This window comes from Budorcas taxicolor, chromosome 16, assembly GCF_023091745.1.
Source record: "Budorcas taxicolor isolate Tak-1 chromosome 16, Takin1.1, whole genome shotgun sequence".
In the NCBI taxonomy this organism is placed as follows: Eukaryota; Metazoa; Chordata; class Mammalia; order Artiodactyla; family Bovidae; genus Budorcas; species Budorcas taxicolor.
This window is the reverse complement of record NC_068925.1, coordinates 20,048,062-20,070,637: the sequence shown is the minus strand read 5'-3', so window position 1 is coordinate 20,070,637 and position 22,576 is coordinate 20,048,062. Positions and strand designations below refer to the sequence as shown.

General features: G+C 37.0%; 1 protein-coding gene across 1 annotated transcript in view; it reads left to right on the top strand.

Annotated features, from left to right (window-relative positions):
• USH2A (usherin) overlaps positions 1-22,576 on the top strand; it is a 930,744-nt gene that overhangs the window by 748,471 nt on the left and 159,697 nt on the right. Inside the window, exons 55-57 of the mRNA XM_052653949.1 lie at positions 2,959-3,066; positions 12,279-12,462; positions 13,401-13,558. Coding sequence (XP_052509909.1) covers positions 2,959-3,066; positions 12,279-12,462; positions 13,401-13,558 — 450 coding nt within the window. The remainder of the gene's footprint in view (positions 1-2,958; positions 3,067-12,278; positions 12,463-13,400; positions 13,559-22,576) is intronic.

The following is a 22,576-nucleotide window of genomic DNA, read 5'->3' as shown; positions in this document are numbered from 1 at the left end:
CTTAGTACACCTCTGGGATGATGTTTTCTCTTGTTTTCCTAAGACCCATCCTAAATTGTCCTTCAAAAGTCTGAAACCAGACCAACCAGAATACAAAATGTGAAAGAGAACAAAGGCTTTTTTTGGTCAGACTATTCCAGAGAAAAATCAAGTATTGCTTCATTTTTGCTAGCCATACTTAAGCCTGACATTCAGAAAAAAAAAATCTAGAAAATGTTTATTGTTCATAAATTATATTAATTTTGTTTTTATTTTAATAGTATTATGCAAGTAGAGAAGAATCTCCTACTCAGTGAAATTGATGCTGTGGGTAAGAGTCCCTGTGGAATGAAGAGGAAGGGCCTGTTTGGTCACATCACACTTGTGATGGTACATGTACATATCATAGCATCACAACTGTGCCATCCTTATTGGGTGCTTTTATGCCCTGGTCTTCCTTAAACAATTTTTGAAACATGTTGAATACATGGGGAGAAATTATTTTAAAAACATTCAAAGATACCATCCTTACCCTCAAAGGGCTTACCTTCTAAGTGAGAAAGTCAGATATTCAGATACAGTGCTGTTACAAGGGTCAAGACCCCATTTTTCAGTAATGGGAGTAAAGAAGGCAACTTTGTCAGACTAAATCAGTCTCCGCCATCCCTGACCTTCATTCTTAAATATTTCTCTTGAGCTCTATATTTTATCATCTTGAGCATTTTCCTATAAGCTTTTATCAAACCCACAAGGCTTGGAAATGGCCTAGATCTTTCATCATATTCCTCATCTGTAAATCAGGTAAATATGAGAAGTATGTAAATCCTCCATAGCAGCCAAGTAGAAGATCATAATCAAATAAGTATCCACATCTTATCATTAAATTGATAAGGAAACACTAAGTGTTTTGAAGCTGAATCCCAAAGCAGCTCCAGCTACAGAACATTATGGCTTTAGCAGAGAAGCCAGACTACTGCTCCAATTCTAAATGAACTAGTTAATTAATTTTTTCCTTCACTTAATGAGCACCTACTTTGTGCCTGTCACTGTTCAAAGGATACAGTTGTGGGCAAAACCAAGTCCTTTTTAGGCTTATGTCACAGAGGTGCAGACAAGCGATAAAGAAATAAACATCAGATAGTGCGGAAGGCTATGAAAGAATAAAGTAATTTGAAAGGATAAAAAGTACTGGTTGTTGTGTGTAGATAAACTGACCAAAATCTTTTAAAATATAGCATTTGAATAGATATACATAAAGTGACAGAGTGACACATAAATGTCTGGAAGGAGAGTCTGCTCACCAAAAGAACAGGATATGTGAAAACAGTTCAAAATTCATGAAAAAAATAAGTATAGAAATTTATTGGATCCATGTTGTAACTTAGCCCAATTATTTGACATAGATATTGTCCTGTTCTTTTATCAGGAAATATTTTTAACGCTTTGGCTTTGTTTTACTTTTCCCAGTAGTCAAGGAAACAAATGTTAGCCTCGATGTATTCTTGTTGAATGCTGCTGAGTCTTAAAGTTGCTTCTACTAAAGTAAAGTACTACTCTAAGTACTTCTCAACAGCCTTAGAGACTAGATGCAGAGATTCCTTATTTTACAGATCAGTAGATCAAAGCAGAATGAAGCTAAGTAACTTCTGAAAGGTCACTGGCCATGCAGTGGTGAAATCTAACAATATATAACTTTATTTTGTATCGGGTTATAGCTGATTAACAAAGTTGTGACAGTTTCAGGTGGACAGAGAAGGGATTCAGCCATCCATATTCATATATCCTTTCTCCCCCAAACTCCCCCTCCCATCCAGGCTGCCACGTAACATTGAGCAGAGGTCCCTGTGCTATGCGGTAGGAACTTGTTGTTGATCCATTTTAAATATAGCAATGTGTACAGACAGAGAAGGAGAAATATCAAAATGGCATTCCTTATATATGGAATCTAAAATTAAGTGATACAAATGAATTTACAAAAGAGAAACAGACTTTGGAAATGAACTTATGGTTACGGGGGGCATGGTGGGGGGAAAGGATACTTAGGGAGTTTGGAATGGACATGGAACAGTAGATAACTGTTATCTGTGGATTGCCAACAGATATCAGTATATCTGTTGTTGGTGGATTGATGTTCCTTCTTTTCCTGAGAATTTATTGAGCAATTACTGTGCTACATTATACATCTCATTATAAAAGGAATAGTAAACACTGTTCCCTCTTCATAATATGTCTAATCTATGTGTAAACACAAGACAACATACCTTGCAAAAAACTACAGAATTGTGAGATGGTACAGTAGGAGCATATATGGTAAAGAAATGCAAAGTTAAAAGTTAATATGAGCTGAATATGGCTTGAGGCTAAAAATGTTGACTCTAACCTTCTTTTTATTTTTTTTCTCCCCGCCCCTGTTCATATAAGAAGCAGTTGCAGAAACTGGGATGGTTAGCCTGGAGAAGAGAAAACTCAGGGGTATTTGATAACTGTCTACAAATATTTGAAGAACTGTCATGTGGAAAAGAAATTAGATTTGTTCTCTGTGTCCCTAGTGGGCGGAAGTATTAGAAAGAATTCACCACAATATAAAGAAGGACTTTCACACCAAACAAAGAGAACTCTAGAGCTCTCTAGAGATGGAATAGGCTGTTTGGGAGATGGAGCACCTCGATCCTCTAGGCAGGGGAGTCTCTTTCAATGATACCTGGTACAGAGGAGTTAATGGAAAGATGGATGGATGGATGGATGGATGACAAGAATTTTCAAATCTCTTTGAAGGCTTAGAATTTGTTGTTTTGCAGTTGGGAAATGAAATGTCTTTTAATACGGAGCTGCTTATGAAGTTCCTTTCCCCCTTGGAGTGTTTTCTGCTCTTAAAAATTTTGGATATCATATCTGCAACTCTGCATGTGACTGCTAGTGTTTACCTGATAATAAATAATCCTCTCAAGAGGTACTTGATTTCTTGTTTGCTCTTTCTAGGTCTCCAGCCATACACCAACTACAGCTTCACACTTAGAGCTTGTACATCTGCTGGATGCACTTCAAGTGAGCCTTTTCTAGGTCAGACTCTGCAGGCAGCCCCTCAAGGTAATTAAAAAGTACCCATGGTTGGGAAAAAGAAGTTTTCATATGGTATTTTGACATGAACTCTATAAACTCTATCATAACAAACAAGGAAGAAGAAATAAAGTGTATGGATCCAAAATAATATTCTAGCTTCCTGTTTTTCAAGTTTAGTTAAACTATAAGTCTCCCAAGGCAGTTTGCTTTCAATTCCTTAGATGTGGTTTTCCTTGGAAGAAAAAAGATACTATGTACTTGGATATGAAATTCCTCCAAAAATCAAAGGTTAAATATTCCCAGTGCAGCTAAAATATAACAAGCACCACACTCCATGTTGAAGCTGATAAAAATATTCACTGCCCATAAGAACTTGCAATCAAGTAGAAGTTATAGGGTAAGTAACCAAATTGACATAAAGAGAGAATCTTGGAGGTGATGTTAAATGAGAATTAATGAACAGAATGCTCAGGTTACTCTTGGAAGGGAGAGATTACAACCCATCAGGGACTTCAAGAAAGATCTTAGAGGGTGGATGCCTTCTGAGATGGACCACAAGGATCAAGAAATTCGACAAGTGAACAGATGGAGGAAATATACTATCAAACACAGCTTGAGGGATTGGGAAGTGGGACCATCACCTTAGAAATCAAATTGGCAATGTCTGTTAAATGTAAAATGTTGATTTCCCGTGACAGAGCAGCTTCAATTTCATCATCTAATGCCAGAAAATAACACTTTCACAACTGCACAAGGAGGCATGTACCAGGTTGTCTATTGAAGCCTTTATTGTTGTTGTGGAATGCCAAGATACTGGAAGTAATCTAAATGTCTTTGAGTCAGGGAATTGCTAAATTTATTCAGAGATAGTCACGCTATGGAATTCCATCAATTTAAAGAAACAAGGTGATCTGTACATATAATGTAGAGTTATAGAACTGTGTTAATATATGGCATCTTTATGTCTAAAGCCACACATAGAAAATTATATTCATTTCTGTAGATAAATGCATAGGAAAGATGGAAGCATGTATATCTACCTGATAACAGTGGTCTTTGGGTTAAGAACTGGGACAGATAGTATCATTTACTTTTAGAAGAAAAATATGCTCAGAAACTTGGGGTAGTGATCAACTAATTATTTTGTTAATCTTTATTATCTGCTGTTTTCCATGTGGGGAAACAAGAGGCATAAATAAGCTTCTGAACAGAAATGTAATATTAATGCTCATCAAAGAGTCCTGAACTACTTGTCCATTACTCTTCTAATGAAGGGGTTGTTGTACCTCAGAATATTAGACCTGAACTTCCTACCAGTAAATGGGGAATAAAATGGAAAATTCCACATATGGGGCATATGGCTCCTCACCAGGAATTCACTAATGATGTTTTCTATATAAAGAATGTTTCATGTCAAAAAGCTTAGTGTTCCTTTGAAAGGAAGAAACCAGCAGTGGATTTTTTGGAAAGGGAAACTATCAAATGGATACTTTGATGATAATGGATAATTTCTAAAGGATCTATCAATCAGTTTTGGCTGAAACTAAAGCCTGATAGAAGAACAGGATCTCTCCACTTTGCTCATCCAATCCATATATTTAAATTCTTAGGCAATATGGATCTCTACTCTCACTTTGTCCAAAACAAAAAACATTTTCTTGAAAGAGCTCAGATTTCATGACTTAAAAATTATAGCTTTCAACAGTGCTGGGGAGTATGAGATGAGAAATGTTTTACTTGATTTGCTTTTTAACTTTATTCACCTTTCCTTTAACACAAATAACTGTGCAAAGAAACAGTAAACTAAATGGGCTTTCCTCTGCAGAAGGAACATGGATTTAGAATCCATTTTCCGGCTATATAAGTGCCAATTGTGAATAACTTGTATGAGAAATAAATGTAGTCTGAGTGCTTAACTTGGAGGTTGTAAGGGAACAAAGCAGCAGTAACATTAAGTTGTGTTGTTTTGCTAAAGTGGAAATAAACATATTATATCCTCTTAAATTAATAATCCAAGTATAACTAATTTTAAAAGGCCTAGTTGAGTGATCAGACATAATTTGACGGTCTAACATTTGAGTGTCTTAAGTGGATATGGAGAGAATTAAAGGAAGCATTTGTTCACAGCCACCCTGAGAGTTCCTTATGTCTGTCATTTTCAATCTATGTAAAAAAGAAGCGAAAACATATTATGACCCCACTGGTAAGCTGGTCCTGATTCTCTATAATTTTGGCCTCCTGGAAAACAGTGTACCCTTAGTCAAGTAGTGGGAAGAGCTTGAACTGGATTATTGCTCTCTTTTAAGAATTGCTGCCTGGTGTCTCAGATGGTAAATACTCTGCTTGTAATGCAGGAGACCTGGTGTCAATCCCTGGGTCAGATAGTTCCCCTAGAGAAGGGAATGTCTACCCACTCCAGTATTCTTGCCAGGAGAATCCCAGGGACAGAGGAGCCTGGCAGGCTACAGTCCATGGGGTCACAAAGAGTTGGATATGACTGAGCAGCTAACACGTTTACTCATGATATCCTTCCTTGAAGAATAAAGACTGTTTGTTTCTACCCACACATCCACAGTGCTCAACACACACACAAAAATGACACATTTAAATAGAATGTTAAATCAACAAATGAACAAATATTGAACAGTCCAGAAGTCAATGCATTTCTGACATTGGCCAATAAAGAACTGGTTCTTCTTATTAACTTCCAAGGGAAAGCCAATCCACAAAAAAATGTTGGTATTTTTGACTTGGAATGATTCATATGGATTTAAGAAGTGGGTAATATTGCATTTCACTCAAGACAAAGTTAAGACAAATCCAGTAGACATGTTCCTTTTTTAGCAGCTATTATATCAAGAGAGCAACCAAGGTTTCCTTCTGACCTTTCCCCCTTAAACCTCTCAGCTAGTTTTCCGGCTCCCCACTCCACTTCTAGAAGATTTCCCGCATGACCATCCATTTCCTTCTCTTAAATTGCCTCAATTCTGCCCTCCCATATTGTAGACTGGTTTTCTGATGTCACTGAGACCTAGGCTCTGTGAGGGAGGTAGATTCTTCACCTGAGACCTTAATAAGACCTCTCACCAAAGGCAAGTCTTATTCTATCAATGATTTCTTGCAGTTGCCAAGATAAAAGTGTCTCCATATCATTCAGTTCAGTTCCGTTCAGTCACTCAGTCATGTCCAACTCTTTGTGACCCCATGGACTGCCTCACGCCAGGCCTCCTTGTCCATCACCAACTCCCGGAGCTGGCTCAAACTCATGTCCACTGGGCCAGTGATGCCATCCAACCATCTCATCCTCTGTCATCCCCTTCTTCTCCCACCTTCAATCTTTCCCAGCAGCAGGGTCTTTTCCAATGAGTCATCTCTTCATATCAGGTGGCCAAAGTATTGGAGTTTCAGCTTCAACATCAGTCCTTCCACTGAATATTCAGGACTGATTTCCTTTAGGATGGACTGGCTGGATCTCCTTGCAGCCCAAGGGATTCTCAAAGTCTTCTCCAACACCACAGTTCAAAAGTAAAAATGGAGCACTTATTAGTTTTTCACATATTCCAATTTCATCTTATAGATCAAACCAATGGACACAGGGTTATTAGCAAATGGACAGAGCTTTCTCCTGCTTATATAAATATAAAACTCAAGTTTCATTTAAAACATTAGCAACTTCAAAATGTGGCTTCATTTTATTTCATTGACTCCTCTCTACCCACAGGCTACACTGACTGATGCAAAACAGAAACTAAGCAATAGCCTTTTCTAGTACAGTGGTGATTTTTTAAAACATCCTTCAAGGTGAGAAAAACAGGACTGCAGGGAGCATATTATGAACCAAAGCTTTATACTTTATCTCTTAAATCAACAAATTAACATCATGTTTAAATCAAAACTCTAATTAGTTGGTTGAGTCATTTAGCAGCTGTTGGCAGAGCGACCCAGACATAAGAGTATGTTATGATTTGTGTATTTGTCCAAGTATCTAACATAAAGTGAGCTTTCAGAACAAAATAAACTACTTTCTTCTCAGAAGTAGGTTGTTCTTAGAAAATCAGTAAGTTTGAGCCATGATTAAGTCTATCTTGATTCTTCCAGAATGTTGCAAGTAAATTGCATTTGAATGCCCTGAGATTTTTTCTTATAAAAGTGTTGAAATCTTACCCTTTACTGAGTAACTTACACAGGAGATACAATCAATCAAAAACTATTGGTTATTGGGAACCTAATATTGAAATGCTCTTGATCCCTGTCTCCTGTATAATGTCACGAACCTCTGTCCATAGTTCATCAGGCACTCTGTCTATCAGATCTAATCCCTTAAATCTATTTCTCACTTCCACTGTATAATCATAACGGATTTGATTTAGGTCATACCTGAATGGTCTAGTGGTTTTCCCTACTTTCTTCAATTTAAGTCTGAATTTGGCAGTAAGAAGTTCATGATCTGAGCCACAGTCAGCTCCCTGTGTTATTTTTGCTGACTGTATAGAGCTTTTCCATCTTTGGCTGCAAATAATATAATCAGTCTCGTTTTGGTGTTGAGCATCTGGTGATGTCCATGTGTAGAGGCTTCTCTTGTGTTGCAGGAAGAGGGTGTTTGCTATGACCAGTGTGTTCTTGGCAAAACTCTATTAGCTTTTGCCCTGCTTCATTCCGTACTCCAAGGCCAAATTTGCCTGTTACTCCAGGTGTTTCTTGACTTCCTTCTTTTGCATTCCAGTCCCCTATAATGAAAAGGACAACTTTTTTGGATGTTAGTTATAAAAGGTCATGTAGGTCTTCATAGAACCGTTCAACTTCAGCTTTTTCAGCATTACTGGTTGGGGCATAGTGATATTGAATGGTTTGCCTTGGAAATGAACAGAGATCATTCTGTCATTTCTGAGATTGCATCCAAGTACTGCATTTTGGACTTTTTTTTTTTTTTTTTACCATGATGGCTACTCCATTTCTTCTAAGGGATTCCTGTCCACAGTAATAGATATAATGGTCATCTGAGTTAAATTCACCCATTCCAGTCCATTTTACTTCTCTGATTCCTAGAATGTCGATGTTCACTCTTGCCATCTCCTGTTTGACTACTTCCAATTTGCCTTGATTCATGGACCTAACATTCCAGGTTCATATGCAGTATTGTTCTTCACATCATTGGACCTTGCTTCTATCACTAGTCACATCCACAACTGGATATTGTTTTTGCTTTGGCTCCATCCCTTCATTCTTTCTGGAGTTATTTCTCCACTGATCTCCAGTAGCATATTGGGCACCTACCGACCTGGGGAGTTCCCCTTTCAGTATCCTATCATTTTGCCTTTTCATACTGTTCATGGGGTTCTCAAGGCAAGAATACTGAAGTGGTTTGCCTTTCCCTTCTCCAGTGGACCACATTCTGTCAGACCTCTCCATCATGACACATATGTCTCGGGTTAGACAAATGCAAAAAAGAAAAATGGCTGTCTGGGAAGGCCTTACAAATATCTGTGAAAAGAAAAGAAGTGAAAGGCAAAGGAGAAAAGGAAAGATATAAGCATCTGAATGCAGAGTTCCAAAGAATAGCAAGGAGAGATAAGAAAGCCTTCCTCCGCAATCAATGCAAAGAAATAGAGGAAAACAAGAGAATGGGAAAGACTAGAGATCTTTTCAAGAAAATTAGAGATACCAAGGGAACATTTCATGCAAAGATGGACACAATAAGGGACAGAAATGGTATGGACCTAACAGGAGCAGAAGATATTAAGAAGAGGTGGCAAGAATACACAGAAGAACTGTACAAAAACGACTTTCACGACCCAGATAATCATGATGGTGTGGTCACTCACCTAGAGCCAGACATCCTGGAATGTGAAATCAAGTGGGCCCTAGAAAGCATCACTACGAACAAAGCTAGTGCAGGTGATGGAATTCCAGTGGAGCTATTTCAAATCCTGAAAGATGATGCTGTGAAAGTGCTGCACTTAAATATGCCAGCAAATTTGAAAACTCAGCAGTGGCCACAGGACTGAAAAAGGTCAGTTTTCAATCCAATCCCAAAGAGAGGCAATGCCAAAGAATGCTCAAACTACCACACAATTGCACTCATCTCACATGCTAGTAAAGTAATCCTCAAAATTCTCCAAGCCAGGCTTCAATAGTACGTGAACCGTGAACTTCCAGATGTTCAAGCTAGATTGAGAAAAGACAGAGGAACCAGAGATCAAATTGCCAACATCCGCTGGATCATCGAAAAAACAAGAGAGTTTCGGGAAAACATCTATTTCTGCTTTACTGACTATGCCAAAGCCTTTGACTGTGTGGACCACAATAAACTGTGGAAAATTTTGAAAGAGATGGGACTACCAGACCACCTGACCTGTCTCTTGAGAAACCTGTATGCAGGTCAGGAAGCAACAGTTAGAACTGGACATAGAACAACAGACTGATTCCAAATAGGAAAAGGAGTATGTCAAGGCTGTATATTGACACCCTGCTTATTTAACTTCTATGCAGAGGACATCATGAGAAATACTGGGCTGGAAGAAGCACAAGCTGGAATAAAGATTGCTGGGAGAAATATCAATAACCTCAGATATGCAGATGACACCATTCTTATGGCAGAAAGTGAAGAGGAACTAAAAAGCCTCTTGATGAAAGTGAAAGAGGAGAGTGAAAAAGTTGGCTTAAAGCTCAACATTCAGAAAATGAAGATCATGGCATCTGGTCCCATTACTTCATGGGAAATAGATGGGGAAACAGTGGAAACAGTGTCAGACTTTATTTTTTTGGGCTCCAAAATCACTGCAGATGGTGACTGCAGCCATGAAATTAAAAGATGCTTACTCCTTGGCAGGAAAGTTATGACCTACCTAGATAGCATATTCAGAAGCAGAGACATTGCTTTGCCAACAAAGGTCCATCTAGTCAAGGCTATGGTTTTTCCAGTGGTCATGTATGGATGTGAGAGTTGGACTGTGAAGAAAGCTGAGTGCTGAAGAATTGATGCTTTTGAACTGTGGTGTTGAAGACTTGACTTCCAAGGTCTCTTGGACTGTAAGGAGATCCAACCAGTCCATCCTAAGGGAAATCAGTCTTGGGTGTTCATTGGAAGGACTGATGCTGAAGCTGAAACTCCAGTACTTTGGCCACCTCATGCAAAGAGTTGACTCATTGAAAAAGACCCTGATGCTGGGAGGGATTGGGGGCAGGAGGAAAAGGGAACGACAGAGGATGAGATGGTGGATGGCATCACCGACTTAATGGACATGAGTTTGGGTAAACTCCGGGAGTTGGTGATGGACAGGGAGGCCTGGCGTGCTGCGATTCATGGGGTCGCAAAGAGTCAGACATGACTGAGCGACTGAAATGAACTGAACTGAACTGAACTGAATATTGAAATTAGTTTTTAAAAGCTGAAGAAGAGAGTTACAGTGTCTATTCATAACATGAACAGATGACAACATGAAATGGGAGACTGATCTTTCTCATTCCTAGGTTCTCCATCAATATGATTTTATACTCATAAAGAGTACTTAAAATTTGACCTTGAATTACTGTTGTTTGTATATACATTTTATCTTTTATACAGAAAGTTATCAATTCCTTGTAAAAATGAGCCATATCTTAGTCATATTTGCATTCCATAAGTGTAATAATTTGCAGGATATATATTTTCAATAATTTTATTCATTTAATACTTATTAGGCATTGTGCTATCCATAAAGGTACATGGACTACTAATACAGAGAAGATCCCTGCCTTCATGGGGCTAACCTTATTAAAAGCAGGATAGAGAAATAGTCATAAGTACCTGAAAATAATTATGATATAAAAAAAGGATTATGATGTTATGCATGTTGAGAGGAAATAGAAAAGAGTGTATATATGATCAAGAGGAACAAGGTGGGTATCACTTTAGATTGTGTTAAAGTTATGGTTATGCAATAGTGGTCAAATAAGCCCCCCCAGTAAGATGACATTTACACAGGCCACTGAATTTGGAGAATAAAATGCATAATTGTCATTGTGTCATGAACAAAGGTGTTCCAGTCGTAGGGACTGGAAGTGCAAAAACTCAGTGGTGTGAAAGAAGTTGAAGCATTCTTAGGCTAGAAATGAGTCTGATGTGACTAGAGCTTCGTGAATGATAGAGAGAATGGTGCCAGGCAGGCCAGAGCTAGAAAAATGTAGGACCATACAGGGTTGTATATTTTACGAAGGTTACTTTAGCTTAAATACACACTTTATATACTTTTATAAAGGTTACAATGAAATAAAGATGGACAAGATGTAAAACATGGACACTACTTTGTCACAGGAGTTCATGAGAGGGAGAAATGTAGTTTGGATCAAGAGAGGTCAAAATATAAGGTCTATGCACATTCAGAGTCGAATCTGCAGGACTCGGTGATAGATTCCATTTAGGAGTGAAAAATTAAAAGCCTCAAGGATAATTTTTGTGTTTTCCCCAAGAAAATGAATAGTTGGATAAGAGTGGAAGACAAATAGATGGTAGACCAGAAAACCGCGAGTTCCATTTTTAGATGTTTTACGGTTTTGAAATGTAATGAGTCATCCAACTGGAGGTGGACAGTGTTAGAGAGTAGATTCAAGGGTGTGACACTCAGGAGAGAGATTTAGCGCAGAGTTGGGCATCGGGCAGTGCTCAACATATAGACAGTGTTCAAAACTGAGACTAAATGATCGTCTACAAGGAGAGTGTTAGGTAAGATGAGGAGACGGAAGTGTGGAGAGCCTAGTTCTCCAAGGCGCTACATCATTTTGGAGTGCAAGAAGGAAAGAGAAGCCAGTGAGTGAGACTGAAGGAAGCAGCCAGAAAGAAGAATCAGAGAGCAGTGTCAGGAATGCAAAGTATGCTTGTTCATTGAATTTGATAATTCAGGCAAACACCAACACTGCATTATGATTCCAAGTAAATAGGCAGCCAAGTTGAGATTCCCTGGATAGTCTCTTAGGCCTTCCTGACACTCAGATTAACAGCCAACATAGAGAAACTTCCCACCCCTAGTTGTCAGATACTAGAGGTAATTCATAATAATAATAATAATTAAAGCATTAAAAAATACATTAGTATCCAGTTATATATCTTATCTCCAAAGCAAATAACATGTACTTTTGTTGCTCACCATATGTATTTTTTTATCAACAGATAAAAATATCATAGTATGTGAGGGATGGTATGACTTTTGATAATATGCTTATCTTATCCTGACAATAAAAATTCATAGTGTTATCTTTGCCAGGAGTTTGGGTGACACCTCGACACATTGTCATCAATTCTACAACAGTGGAATTATTTTGGAGCCCTCCGGAAAAGCCCAATGGCCTCATTTCTCAATATCAATTGAGTCGTAATGGAAGCTTGATTTTCGTGGGGGGCAGTGAGGAGCAGAACTTCACTGATAAAAACCTGGAGCCCAACAGCAGGTAAACTAAAAGAAAACTTTAACAGTCATACAAGTGAGAATTTTAGGTTTTTCAGGATCAAGAATAAGTCCATCTCCAGCTGAAACAATATTATATCAATTGGTTGATTAATCTCCTCATGTATTAGCTATTCCATAGCTAATGAGATCTCCTAATCTATTTCAGACTGAAGACCCAAGCACTAGCTCATTATACTAGTCCTCAGAGGATGTGAAATTCCTTTAAAATGTAAATAAATAATTAGTCTTTTATTTGACATGAGAACTTTTAAGTATACAAAATGTACAAAGTATTAAATTTTTTAAATTATTAAACGATCTTCTAAAACATGCATCCCTAAACAAGCAAGAAAAGAGATTTAAAGAGGTTTGTTTTACATCAACTGCCTTTATTTCTGGTATAGTGTTTTCTCTACTTGTGATACTATGTATAGACATGAGTGGTTTGGGGGGAAAGTTCCACATATTTGCAATTCATTCCCATTCATTTCTCAGCAGAGATAAAATATATCTTGGATCAACAGATGTTTTATTGCAGGCAGTAGAGTTCAATTTAGTTTTATTGTAGAGAGTAGCAGATCAATTTAGAAACATCTTTCTCTTAACATACTTCCCTAAACGCTAAGCCATTAAAGATGGAGAAGGTTCATTTGAATCCTCCACAATCCCCCAGCACACTCCAAGACTTTCCTGAAATGTTTAAGAAAAGCAATTAATTACTCAAGGGTTAAAAATAAAATGGGGAAAGGACCAAAACAGTGGAGAGAGCGTTGCCTGTGGTAGGAAAACCATAAGCTCTATAGTAAAGTTTCTGAATAGGAAGCAGGGAATTTGCAGCTTGTCACAAATTTAGGACTAAGCAATAGATAGAAAAGTCAATAATCAATGTTCAATTCCCTGTGCATTGCTTTATCACAATTCTTTCTTTTTGAAATATAGATATGTTTATAAGTTAGAAGCCACAACTGGAGGTGGCAGCAGTCCAAGTGATGAGTACATTATACAGACACCTGTATTAACGCCAGAAGAAATCCAGCCTCCATATAACATCACAGTAATCGGGCCTTATTCCATATTTGTAGCTTGGACACCACCAGGTAAGAAATAGAACTAGTGTGTGTGTATAAAACATTTTAGAGGAAATTAACTGGAGATAGGATGAAAATGTGAATTTAGTAAGTCAGAAAGACACAGTCTGTCTCTGGATAAGTATAAACAGAATAAACCAAACCATACTCACAAGACTTTATATGCGTAAACATTTATCCACACTCACAAGTGTTTATATGCATAAGCATTTATATACATACGTATAGATCGATAAAGGTGTAGGTGTGCAGATGAAGATATATAGATACCTAGATATATACATTTCTATCAAAGCAGTACTTTCAAATACCAGCACCTAAAAATCTCTTCTTGTTCATACATACCCAAGGTAAGTCGCATAGGTCTGAATTACCTTGAACATTCATTTCTACATGATTCCCCAGACTGAATCATTGGTGTCATAGTAGTGAATGGGGATTCAGAAAAAAATGGACCACTCCACCCAAATACCTTGAGTTGTGACCAGCTGTGTTAGCTGAATTTTTCCTCTTTGAGCTCCGTAGCTTCCATCAAACCATGGACTTAATAGTGGGTTGCTTTTGCAGTTTAGTGCATTTTTATTTGGAATATAATAATCATCCTTAGCCAAATTCTGATTGCATTAACTCTGTGGGTTAAAGATTACAGTGGAATCTTCCTGCTTTGTCTTTTATCATGCAAGGTATATGGAAGTTTTGTTTCAGTAAAATTTAAAACTGATTTTTGTTGTGTTATGCACTTCAAAGATATGTGGTTTTATTTTGAACATCTATTCTTAATATGAAGTTGAAACATGAAATGAACACAAAACCCTGTTATCCCCATCAGGTTAAGTTTAGCCACATTTCTACGTGGTACTGAAAATAATTGGTTACCAGTCATTTGGGCTATCAACAGATCTATTTTGTAAAATCATTAACAAAGACTTATTTTTCATTGAACATGATTCAGTCAAAACAGGTAATATAGTCATAAACATAACATAAAGGCCTAAATGTATAAAACTTAAATTCTCATGAACCAACATCCTTCTGCTGTTGGTTTTAAGAACAAAGTACAAACATAATCTAAGAACAAAGACAAAAGGGTCTTTTTTGAGTCAAATCCACAGACAAAAATCTCTCAAGACTTTCTAAGCAAAGAAAAACTAAGTTGCTTAATGTATTTAGTTGTTAAATATAAATGATTCCTTTCACCTTTGTTTTAAAATGAATATGTAACATACTAAATTAAACAAATCACGAGATAATCAATAGCACCAGAATGTGTTATCAAGTGCTGTAATCCTTATCTCAGTTTTAGAAGCATAGATATTCTTGAACTCTGCTTTTAACAGAGGAAAACCCAAATCTCCTACTGTGAAAAATATATAAATTTAGGGACTTCCCTGGTGATCCAGTGGGTAAGACTCGATGCTCCCAGCGCAAGAGACCTGAGTTTGATCCCTGTGTGGTGCAAATAAGACCCAGGGCAGCCAAATAAATAAATATATATTTTTAATCTGCAAATTGATATGTTCTTTTATGGAATTTATTTCTCTCTTCATGGAAGAGCATGACTATGTTACCTCCTTTTAGCATGTTTCTCCATGGCGTTTTTATGGTGTCGTGATGTTTTTGCCCCACAAAGTAAAATGAGGCATCACAGAGCCAGCCTAAGGTCAGATTCAGCCTGATGGCTGGAGACTTCTCAAATTCGGCCTAGGGTCTTCTACTATCCAGGTTCTCAAAGAACATAAAGGAAAGTTCAGGGTGGTAAGTAAAGTTGATGGTTTCCTAGCCAAGCAACCAGGAATTTTCCATGGTGTGTTGAATTCCTTGTCATGTTCACATTATGACATACCTAAATTGCCATGGCTAATCTTAAGACTTTACACTCAGTAAGGATTTGAAAACATCTCTCTTTTTTCTTTAAAAAAATTTTTTTTTTGCAGTATAGTTGATTTACGATGTTGTGTTAGTTTCTGCTATATAGCAAAATGAATCAGTTATACATACACATATATTCACTTTTTAAGATTCCTTCCCTTTGTAGACCACTACAGAGTTTTGAGTACAATTTCTTGTGCTATACATTAGGTCCTTATTACTTATCTGTTTTATATACAGTAGTATGTATATGTCAGTCCCAGTCTCCCAACTTACCCTCTCCTCCCTTTTACCCTTGTTATCCATAAGTTTGTTTCCTACACCTGTGACTCTATTTCTGCTTTGTAAATAATTTGTAACATTTTTTTAGTTTCCACATATAAACAACTTCATATATTTGTACTATTAGCTGACCTTAAATAAGTCAGTTTGTCTGAGTCTCAATTATCTCCATTTGTAAAATGGAAATAATTAAGTACCCACATATAGGGTTATTATAATGATTAAATGAGATAATTTATATAGTTGATATATTATCTGGTCTGTATAATATTCTGTGTGTGCAGACGCTGCACTCAGTCTCTTGATCATGTGAGACTCTTTGTGACCCCATGGACTGCAACCCACCAGGCTCCTCAGTCCATGGAATTTTCCAGGCAAGGATATTCTATAGGTAGTGATAATTTTTGGATAATTAGCTTTACCTTTAATTATTTTAAAATTAATTTTATTGAAGTAGAGTTGTTTACAATGTTATATTAGTTTCTATTGTACCAAAAAATGAATCAGCTATACATATACAAACACCCTCTCTTTTTTGAATTTCCTTCCCATTTAGGCTGCCATAGACAGTTGAATAGAGTTTTCTGTGCTGTATAATAGGTTCTCATTAGCTATCTGTTTTATACATAGTAGGGACTATATGTCAATCCCAATCTTCCAGTTCATAACATCCCTCCCCTTTCCCCGCTTGGTATCCATGTTTGTTCTCTACGTCTGTGTCTCTATTTTGCAAATAAGTTCATCTATACCATTTTTTATGGATTCCATATATATATGTGTTAATATATATTTGTTTTCTTCTTTCTGACTTACTTCATTCTGTATGACAGTGGCTAGGTCTATTCACATCTCTACAAATTTTAAATATGTATTTGTCCCAAGATGTGTTAGATCCCAAGGCCCCTACGTTCAAAATGATAAAACTGTAGACTCCAAAACTGGGTTTGGAAATTTTGAGACTTCTTTCCTAGAATTTTGACATTTTTTTCTTTGAGTTCAGCATTATATTTCTATGTTTAATGTATAATGTTTCTACTTAAAAAAAGGATCATTGTGAAATAAAACACGAATTTTGCTTTTTAATGTCACCTTAACCCTTATCCACCTCAGGCTTTGTAAAAATCGTTTGTTGTAGCCCATCCTGAGGGATATCATAGAAACGCTTTACATGCTAACTCTAACACTGTAACCAATGGTTAATAAATCTATACTATCCAGACCTGTCAATCTTTTAGTTTCAGATGCACAAAATCCATTACAGAAACCCTGTAATATATGGAAAGATTAAAATCTTAAATTAAACTTTTTTCCTGGTGCCTAGAAGGATTTTGGACTCAGTAAACAGGCAGATGATTTTGACTTGTGTATAATCTACAGTTGATTTTATTGGAAAGTACCTCATGCTGTGTTTTGATTTAGATAATAAAAACATTTTTCTGTTCCTGAAGAGTCACAAATATATATTTTAAACAGGAAGAAAACAAACTTGTTATAACTGGAGGTTGTTTATTTGCTGACAATCAAGAACTTTCTATGTATTCATCATAGGATCCTGCCATTACAAAGTGGTTACATCATACACAGAGCTGGAAAATGGACAGTCCATGCCTGTAGTTCCCCAACCTGAGTGAACATTAGAAGCACCTGGAAAGCTTGTGCAAAGATAAGTTCTCAAGCCCAAGTTTATGAATAAAAATATCCTGGATGGAATTAAGTGCCCTAGGTCAGCGGTCCCCAATCTTTTAGGCACCAGGGACTAGTTTCATGGAAGATCGTTTTTCCACAGACCCAGGGGGCAAGGGATGGTTCTGGAGTGACTCAAGCACATTACATGTATTACATTTTGTGGGGGTGCTTGCTAGGTTCCTTCAGTCATGTCCAACTCTTTGCAACTGCATGGACTGTAGCCTGCCAGGCTCCTCTGTCTGTGAGATTCTCCAGGCAAGAGAGTTCTCACAACTTACTGGAGTGAGTTGCCATGCCGTCATCCAGGGGATTTTTCTGACTCAGGAATTGAACCCGTGTCTCTTAATTCTCTTGCATTGGCAGGCAGGTTTTTTACCACTAGCTCCATTAGAAGCTCATTGTGTGCTTTATTTCTTATCTAATGCCGCTGCTTATCTGACAAGATGTACCAGTCTGCAGTCTAGAGGTTGGAGACCCCTGCTGTAGGTCACTGTGATGTGCTCCAGATGTAGTAACCATGAACCACCCACATCAGGCAAAAGTGATCAGTTACAGTGAAACTCTGACAGTGTGAATTAGACCAGTTTCCCTTGAATGTCCAAAGCCAAACTAATGGTTAGTTTAACTGATTTTTTCACATACTTTTTTGGGTCAGTAAAGATGGAGTAACCTTACATAGGTAAGTTGCTGGGAGGAAAAAGTCTCTGTGGTTGCCTGGCAACAAAAAATGACTTAGGCAATTAAGTGGGCTCTCAGTTTACATGTGATTATTTCAATGATATGTATAAATTGTATTATTACACTATCTATAAATAGTATTATTATTATAAGTCCTATTATTAATAGTAAAAGGGTACAGCCCAGAAAATATATGAGAATATTCAAAGGAAGAGAAATTGTGGTAATGATGGTAAGTATCATACATATTCATTAACATTACATGTTTATATTTGCCATTTGTTAAATTCCTAGTTTATGCCAAACACTTTGATAAGCACTTTCCCTGCCTTACTATGATTCTCTTGCAAACCTTGGAAAACAAGTAATATCATCATCAAAATATTAGGATCAGAAACTTGAATCTTGAAGAAGTAATGTAGTTCACTTAAGATCACCCAGTTGAGTCAAGACTCAGACTCAGGTCTGCTGTCTACTACTTACTGCCTTATAAAAGCAATTCCTTCCTATCTTCAGCTTAACTCTTGAATTCATATCATACTTTCTTTTTATTGCCCAAAGTCTTTCAGATTTATGATACAGCAACTAGGTTTTCTGAAATAGTAGCCCAGAGGGCCAAGACCCAGAACTCGGTGTTGGTGAAAACCGAATGATTTGGGCGGGGGGGGGGGGGGGGTGGTGGAGGATGGGTTTTAAGGAATTAATTATGGAAAATGCAGACCCCTTAAGGGAAAATATCTCTTGCAGTATGAAGAAACTAGTATCCAGAATTCTTTACTGACCCATCCAGAAGTAGAGAAAGAATAACGTGACTTAGCAAAACTAGATTCCAGGTCCAGGAAGATCTTAATTAGGAAAGAAAGAATAAGAGTCATTTCTCAATTAACTACAAAGAGGTTCCACCCGTGGCTGATTCATGTTGATGTATGGCCAAAAGCAGCACAATATTGTAAAGTAATTTTCCTCCAATTAAAATAATTCATTAAAAAAGAAAGACTTTTAACACCTTGGTAGACATTCTTCTGGGCTTCCCAGATGGCTCAAGTGGGAAAGAATCCACCTGCCATGCAGACGATGCAGATTTGATCCCTGAGTAGGGAAGATCGCCTGGAGAAGAAAATGGCAACCCACTCCAATATTTTTGCCTGGAAAATCCTGTGGACAGAGGGGCCTGGCGGGCTAGAGTCCATGGGGTTGCAAAAGAGTCAGATACAACTTAGTGACTAAACAACAAGAAACATTCTCTTACCTCCCATATAAATCCTGGTTCATTTTATCTCATATATTACTTGATAAATGTTAGTAGTAAGACTATCAAAACCCTCCAAACTCTAGAAAATTAAGATTTCCACTTTTGTGTACACCATTTGTATCTTCAAATTAGATGACATGCAAACAACATATCCCTATAAAATACTTGCTGGATTAATAATGAAAGAAAATGGTGATAAAACCTAAAATTTATCATTCAGGGAAATATAAATAAATTTTAGATTTTCTGCCATTTAAAATTATTCAGACACTTGTTTTCCTATAGAAACCCACATTCAGTGGGCACTGGCTCTATGCTGGCCATTCTTACTTGAATCTACAGGTAGCACAAACAGGATTAGTTTAATCCTAAACATTTCTTCTCACCTTTTACCTGCTCTGAACCTTGGATCAGAACTTAAACATTTATATTAAAGATGAAAAAGGATATATATTATCTTAATGGTTGAGAAAGTACAGAAAACGAAGTAGAAAATACTTCATGGGACACAAATGATTTACTAAGATTAAAAATTGAGATAAGCATCCCTACCATTTCAGAATCCAAACATTCAAAATTATTTAAACTCTGAAGGTAATAATGGGACTTTCTAATTTATCAAGGTGATGACTCTATTTTGAACTATCCTGGCCCTTAATCATCTTTTAATTAACAATGTCATTGGATCCAACATCCGCTTTTTCTCACTAAAGATAATGAGTTATTTAGGCTTGATGCATAATATTGAAATACTGGTGCCTTTCCTTTCACATTTATCTCTTAGTCCATTACCTCTGTTGCCAGTTCTTCTACTGAGAAATCATTTAAATTAATATTGCTTAGGAATTTTTATTAATCAAGTTTTAATTAAGGGATAGCTATTGGCCTCTCTGTAGACATTAAACATCTTGGTGTCCAGTGAACTCATCAATGCAGTGTATTATATCAGATACTATCCATTTAAAGTCAAATTGGCATAAGACTTTTTAAAGTATTCATGTCACATTAATCGGGATAATTCAACACTGGCAGTTGTTTCAAGCTTCTTATGTGTGCCATAGACAAGCGGCAAGTAGTGCTGAGTTTCAGAGAAAAGGTAAAATCATTGCAATAATTTGTAGTTGATTTTGTGTATTAATTTGTCTATCTTTTTTCAGTTTTACTGAGTATAATTAACAAATGGTAATATATTTAAAGTGTATAATGTTATCATTTGAAATAAGTGTACATTGTGAAACTATTTCCACCATTAATTGAATTAACACATTCATTATCTCATATATTCTCTCAGTTTTCCTTTCTTTTTTTTTTTTTCTTGGTGAAAACACAAGTTCTATTCTCTTAGCAAATTTTAGTTGCATAATACAGTTTAGCTCAGTCGCTCAGTTGTGTCCTATTCTTTGCAACCCCATGGACTGCAGCACATCAGGCCTCCTTATCCATCACCAACTCCCAGAGTTTACTCAAACTCATGTCCATTGAGTCAGTGATGCCATCCAACCATCTCATCCTCTGTCATCCCCTTCTCCTCCTGCCTACAATCTTTCCCAGCATCAGGGTCTTTTCAAATGAGTCAGTTTTTTGCATCAGGTGGCCAAAGTATTAGACTTTCAGCTTCAACATCAGTTCTTCCAATGAATATTCAGGACTGATCTCCTTTAGGATAGACTGGTTGAATCTCCTTGCAGTCCAAGGGACTCTCAAGAGTCTTCTCCAACTTCACCGTTCAAAAGCATCAATTCTTTGGCACTCAGCTTTCTTTATAGTCCAACTCTCACATCCATACATAACTACTGGGAAAACCTTAGCCTTGACTAGACAGACATTGTTGGCAAAGTAATGTCTCTGCTTTTTAATATGCTGTTTAGGTTGGTCATAACTTCCAAGGAGCAAGCGTCTTTTAATTTCACAGCTGGAGTCACCAACTTCAGTGATTTTGGAGCCCACGAAAATAAAGTCTGTCACTGTTTCCCCATCTATTTGCCATGAAGTGATGGGACCAGATGCCATGATCTTTGTTTTCTGAATGTTGAGCTTTCAGCCAACTTTTTCACTCTCCTTTTTCACTTTCATCAAGAGGCTCTTTAGTTCTTCTTCACTTTCTGCCATAAGGGTGGTGTTATCTGCATATCTGCACAATACAGTATTATCATCTATATAGTCACCATGTTTTACAATCAATCCTCAGACCTTATTCATCTTATAACTGAAAGTATGTACCATTTACTAATTTCTCCTTATTTCACCCATCCTCTCAACCCCTGGCAACCACCATTTAGTCTGTTTCTATAGGTTCAGCTTTCTTTACAAATGAGTCCATTATAAGTGATACCAGTCAGTATTTGTCTTTCTCCATCTGGCTATATCACTTGATATCCTCCAGTTTCATCCAGGTTGTAGCAAACAGCAGGCTTTCCTTTTTTAAGACTGAACAGTATTCCAATCTTAAATCTATTCCATTGTGTGTATATCATATTTCCTTGATCTGTTCATCCATTAATGGACGTTTAGGTTGTTCTTATCCCTTGGCTATCATGAATAACGCTGCAGTGAACACACAGTGCAGTTGTCTCTCTGAGATAATGATCTCATTTACTTTGATTATATACCCAGAAGTCGAATTGCCAGATCATGTAGCAGTTCTACTTTTATTTTATTTTATTTTATTTTTTTTTGAGGAACCTCCATGCTGTTTTCCATAGTGGCTGTATCAGTTTACATTCCCAACAACAGTGTACAGGGTTTCCGTTTTCTCTACATCCTTACCAGCGTTTGTGACCTCCTATATTTTTTGATAACAGAGATCCTAACAGGTATGAAATGGTATCTCATTGTGGTTTTGATTTGCATTTACCCACTGATTATTGATGGTGAGCACCTTTTCATGTACCTATTGACCATTTGTATATCTTCCTTGGAAAAATGTCTTTTCAGGTCCTTTGTCCATTTTTAAATTGGGTTATAAATTTTTACTATTGGATTGTATGGGTTCCTTGTATACTTTGGATATTTAATCCCTTGTTAGATAATGTGATTTGCAAATATTTGCTCTTATTCCATAGGTTGTCTTTTCATTCTATTAATGGTTTCCTTTGCTGTGCAGAAGCTCCTTAGTTTGATGTAGTCCCATCTGTTCATTTTAGCTTTCATTGTCTTTGCTATTGGTGTTTAGTAAATTTATATTACCTTTTTGAGTTCTAATGTGTGCTTGGCATTTTCAAAGAGATTAACACATATCTCATTTAATGTTCATAACAACT